The following is a 5,120-nucleotide window of genomic DNA, read 5'->3' as shown; positions in this document are numbered from 1 at the left end:
TATAACCCTGTGTGTGTGTGTGTGTGTGTGTGTATAACCCTGTGTGTGTGTGTGTATCATCCTGTGTGTGTGTGTGTGTATAACCCTGTGTATGTGTGTGTGTATCACCCTGTGTGTGTGTGTGTGTATAACCCTGTGTGTGTGTGTGTGTGTATAACCCTGTGTGTGTGTGTGTGTGTGTATAATCCTGTGTGTGTGTGTGTGTGTATAACCCTGTGTGTGTGTGTGTGTATAACCCTGTGTGTGTGTGTGTGTGTATAACCCTGTGTGTGTGTGTTACAGTCCGTCCGGCTGCACGTTCTGGGGGAAGAGGCCGTGGTCTCGGTCCCGTAAGGTGCTGTGGCAGGTGGGGATGCTGCTGGGGGCTCCGGTGGTCATCTCCCTCATCGCCGGCATCGCCATCCCCGTCATCATCGTGGGGATCCCCATCTACATGGGCCGCAAGGTACGGCCCCGCCCTGCCACGCCCGTCTGCACGCTCCTGACCACGCCCAGCAGCTCACCTGATAGAACAGTCCTTTGCTGCTTTGAAACACGTCCATGTTTAATTTGCAGCCAAGTGGCTAAGGTGCCTATAGCCTAGTGGCTAAGGAGCCTGTAGCCTAGTGGCTAATGTGCTGATAGCCTAGTGGCTAAGCTGCCTGTAGCATAGTGGCTAAGGAGCCTGTAGCCTGTAGCCTAGTGGCTAAGTAGCCTGTAGCCTAGTGGCTAAGGTGCCTGTAGCCTAGTGGCTAAGGTGCATGTAGCCTAGTGGCTAAGGAGCCTGTAGCCTAGTGGCTAAGGAGCCTGTAGCCTAGTGGCTAAGGAGCCTGTAGCCTAGTGGCTAAGGAGCCTGTAGCCTAGTGGCTAAGGTGCTTGTAGCCTAGTGGCTAAGGTGCCTGTAGCCTTGCAGCAAAGGTGCCTGTAGCCTAGCGGCTAAGGTGCCTGTAGCCTAGTGGCTAAGGAGCCTGTAGCCTAGTGGCGAAGGAGCCTGTAGCCTAGTGGCTAAGGAGCCTGTAGCCTAGTGGCTAAGGAGCCTGTAGCCTAGTGGCTAAGGTGCTTGTAGCCTAGTGGCTAAGGTGCCTGTAGCCTTGCAGCAAAGGTGCCTGTAGCCTAGCGGCTAAGGTGCCTGTAGCCTAGTGGCTAAGGTGCCTGTAGCCTAGCGGCTAAGGTGCTTGACTGGGACCTGGAATGTTGGTGGCTCAAGCCCCAGTGTAGCCACAATAAGATCAGTGCCACTGTCTGGCTTTTGAGCAAGATAAAATTGCAAAAATGGTCACCTAATAAAATGGTCAGCTAAGTAACTAATGTAATGGACATCACGGGGGTGAAATGGCGGCTCTTCCTCCCGTGCCCCAGGTACACAGCCGATGCAAGAAGAACAACATCTCGGGCAGCAAGCACTACCTGACCGTGGCCAGCGGGGTGATGATGTCAGTGTTCGTGTCGCCCGTGATCGCAGCCGTCACCGTGGGTGAGTCACGCCCTCCGGAGGGAGATTTTAACTGGCGGTTCAGCTCTCGACTGTGGGAAAACAGCCAATCGCGGTCTCTCTCCTGGCAGGAGTGGGCGTGCCCCTCATGATGACCTACGTGTACGGAGTGGTCCCCATGTCACTCTGCAGGAACGGCTGGTGCAAAACGCCGAAGGACCAGCCAGAACCCCGCAGGATCCGGCTGGAAGACCTGGCCAACTGTGAGTCTGCTAAACCAGGCCTAACCCTAACCCTGAATCACACTCTTCACAGACCAGGCCTAACCTTAACCCTGATTCACACTCTTCACAGACCTAGCCAGGCCTAACCCTAACCCTGAATCACGCTCTTCACAGACCAGGCCTAACCTTAACCCTGAATCACGCTCTTCACAGACCAGGCCAGGCCTAACCCTGAATCACGCTCTTCACAGACCAGGCCTAACCCTAAATCACTCCAAGAACGATAACTACAGCTATAGCCAAAAATATGTTGTTTTAAAAATCGTTCCGTCTCAACTATAACAACAAATAAGTGTACACATACATAAATAGACTGACTTCTCAGTAGCTGGTTAGTTACTACATGAGTTAATGGCATTCATAGAACCTCATGGTGAAGTGTTACTGAATGTACTGAAGGTAAATGTGTGTCAGTGGATGTGTGAGTGTCATGTGACCTGACAGGCCTTCTTGTGTTGACCTCATCTGATTTCAACTTCTCTTGAAGATCTCCAATTCTCTCACGTAGTCAGCGACCACTGGATGGGCCAGAGCAGCCTGGTGGTCAGTGAAACCAACGTGCAAGAAGCTAGCGCCCAGGAAGTTAGGGCCCAGGAAGCTAGCGCCCAGGAAGTTAGCGCCCAGGAAGCTAGCGTACAGGAAGTTGGCGAACAGGAAGTCAGTGTGCGACCCAGTACCAGTGCCAGCCCCCCCGACCCCCCCAGCTACGCCAGCATCTTCCTGCAGTGAGTCTGACCACTTCCTGTCTTCCACTTCCTGTGTAGAAACGATCACTTCTTGTCTAGGCTGTAGAACATTTGTTTATACTTAATTTTGTTTTAAGTATAAACAAATATAAGGTAAATCACCAAGTTTTCCCGATGAAATAAATAATATTTGTGTGGTCCATTGCCAAATAAGTGTGCGGGCTTTTGTTCAAACTGAGCGGTTACACGCCTGATTCTACTGATCAGGGTCCTTATAAAGACTCTAACGGCTGATTAGTGTGATCAGGTGTGTTAAACCGCTCGATTGGACCACAAGCCTGCTCCCACACCGGCCCTCTCCGGGTAAGCCGGAGTGTCCCTGCTGTGTGTACGGGGAGTCGTCAGGCCCAGGATGTAGCGGCGTTCTGTACCTCGTTGCAGGGACGGTGCCAGCATCAAAGTGCAGGTGGAGATTGAGACACACCCTCACCAGGTGGAGCTGGACACACACCTGCCCCAGGTGGAGACGGAGACGCGCCCACAAGAGGCGTGGCACTGCAGCCTGAACAGCGTCCTGTCCACCCGCAGCCAATCAGACGAGCAGCTCTGCACACCCGACCCGCCCCCTGGCCCTCAGCCACACCCCGTTTGAGCCACGCCCCCGTCGAGGCCACGCCCCCCGCCTCTGTCACGCCCCCTTCCCGCCAGACTCCGCCCCCGAGAGGGCGAGAGACGCAGGGAGGGAGAGAGAGCTGGAGAAGGAGTCGAGGAGGAGAGGAAGAAGAGAGGGATGGGGTTAGAGGGAGAGAGAGAGAGGGAGGGAGGGAGAGAGAGCTGGAAAAGGAGTCGAGGAGGAGAGGAAGAAGAGATGGATGGGGTTAGAGGGAGAGAGAGAGAGGGAGAGAGGGAGGGAGGCGAGCATGTTTACCTGTGTGTGCACGTGGGACAGAAGTGCATTATGGGCCTGTTACCCGTGTGAACTGGCTGACTGCTGGCAGACTTGAATGTTTGAAACCTTATGTTTTATTAAAACCGTTTGTTGGGAATTGTTTATTTTAATGTTTTATGTTTCTCCTCTTTCTGTTTAATTAACGATCGTCAGACTCTTTGGGACTACAGTACGTCCTCTCAGTGTTTTTTTTTTTTTATATCCCCAATTTTAAAAAGTGAAAAAAAAAAGAAAAAGTGAAAGCATGTTTTTGTGAGCAGATGTGTGGCTGAATCTCGCCCGTCCCTCGGTGAATATTCCCCGGAGCGCCGCCCCTCCTGGGCCAGGACTGTGGTGTTTTTCCGAGCGCAGTGTTAACCCCAGACTCCAGATATGCAAGCTCGGCTGGGCCCTGTGCAGCCACTGGTGCATGTGCTGCAGCCCCAGGTCCGCGGAGTCGAGCATCTCTGCAGGGACCGCAACATCCACCATCTTTATTACCCACCGAAACGCCGGTCTTGTGTCCAGTGTGTGCTTACACACGTCTGTAGGTGTGAAGGCAAACAGGGGCTCTGTCCAACCGCTTATCTTTCCCCTCCTTCTTCCTTTTCCTGCTCCTTTTCCTGCCCCTCACTCCACCCATCGGGGGCGGCTAGAGAAAGAGGGGAGAAGAGGAATGGAAGTGGAGATGGGGAAATCGAGAAAACGTGAATTAGGCAAATGCAATGTCCTCGCTCCTTCAAAGGTTTGAAGCCAACAGTCGTTGCAGATGTGTGGCGGATGGAGAGAGGTGGATCCACAGGTCAATCACTTGTACATCACACGTTCTGCGAAAATCCTTCCGCAAAGGATGCACAATGTTTCCTTGAAAAAAGTTTGGGAACCTCCTAACTTCCAGCTTCTAGCTTAGTCGGAAGTTTGGTTGGATACGGTTGGAATTTTCCTTAAAGATGGCAAACCTCGATTGATTTCCGGGTCGGGCAAAGAGCAAGGAGACGGGAGGAGAAAGATGAGCCACTGGAAAGAGCCCTCTGTTTCTGTGATGTCATCAGGCTATCCCAGAATGCTTTCTGTTGATACAGTATCGTTAACGTTCATGCCACTGATCCCAGCACTGATCCCAGCTCTGCCATTCTCAGCTGTTTTGTGTATCTGAGCGGCAGTAAGAGGAGTGTGTCTCTCTGTGATGGAGTGTGTGTCTCAGTGACGGAGTGTGTCTCTCTGTGACAGAGTGTGTGTCTCAGTGACAGAGTGTGTGTCTCTGTGACGGAGTGTGTGTCTCAGTGACGGAGTGTGTGTCTCAGTGACGGAGTGTGTCTCTCTGTGACAGAGTGTGTGTCTCAGTGACGGAGTGTGTGTCTCTGTGACGGAGTGTGTGTCTCTGTGACGGAGTGTGTGTCTCTGTGACGGAGTGTGTGTCTCTGTGACGGAGTGTGTGTCTCTGTGACAGAGTGTGTGTCTTTGTGTGGCAGAGACGGAGTGTGTGTCTCTGTGACAGAGTGTGTGTCTCTGTGACAGAGTGTGTGTCTCTGTGTGGCAGAGACGGAGTGTGTGTCTCTGTGACGGAGTGTGTGTCTCTGTGACGGAGTGTGTGTCTCTGTGACAGAGTGTGTGTCTTTGTGTGGCAGAGACGGAGTGTGTGTCTCAGTGACGGAGTGTGTGTCTCTGTGACGGAGTGTGTGTCTCTGTGACGGAGTGTGTGTCTCTGTGACGGAGTGTGTGTCTCTGTGTGGCAGAGACGGAGTGTGTGTCTCTGTGACGGGGTGTGTGTCTCTGTGACGGAGTGTGTGTCTCTGTGACGGAGTGTGTGT

At 52.9% G+C, this 5,120-nt stretch overlaps 1 protein-coding gene across 2 annotated transcripts in view; it reads left to right on the top strand.

Moving 5' to 3' along the window:
• si:ch211-278j3.3 (E3 ubiquitin-protein ligase RNF19B) overlaps nucleotides 1–3,434 on the top strand; it is a 10,579-nt gene extending 7,145 nt beyond the window's left edge. Inside the window, exons 6-10 of one of the 2 annotated variants that reach the window (XM_061243412.1) lie at nucleotides 283–445; nucleotides 1,339–1,453; nucleotides 1,543–1,674; nucleotides 2,204–2,420; nucleotides 2,823–3,434. In XM_061243412.1, coding sequence (XP_061099396.1) covers nucleotides 283–445; nucleotides 1,339–1,453; nucleotides 1,543–1,674; nucleotides 2,204–2,420; nucleotides 2,823–3,033 — 838 coding nt within the window. In that variant the 3' untranslated portion in view covers nucleotides 3,034–3,434. Of the gene's footprint in view, nucleotides 1–282; nucleotides 446–1,338; nucleotides 1,454–1,542; nucleotides 1,675–2,182; nucleotides 2,421–2,822 lie in introns of both variants that reach the window. The other variant, XM_061243411.1, reaches the window with a different exon arrangement.
• The last annotated feature ends 1,686 nt before the right edge of the window (nucleotides 3,435–5,120 follow it).

Source organism: Conger conger, chromosome 5 (genome assembly GCF_963514075.1).
Source record: "Conger conger chromosome 5, fConCon1.1, whole genome shotgun sequence".
In the NCBI taxonomy this organism is placed as follows: Eukaryota; Metazoa; Chordata; class Actinopteri; order Anguilliformes; family Congridae; genus Conger; species Conger conger.
This window is presented reverse-complemented; position numbering and strand designations above follow the sequence as displayed.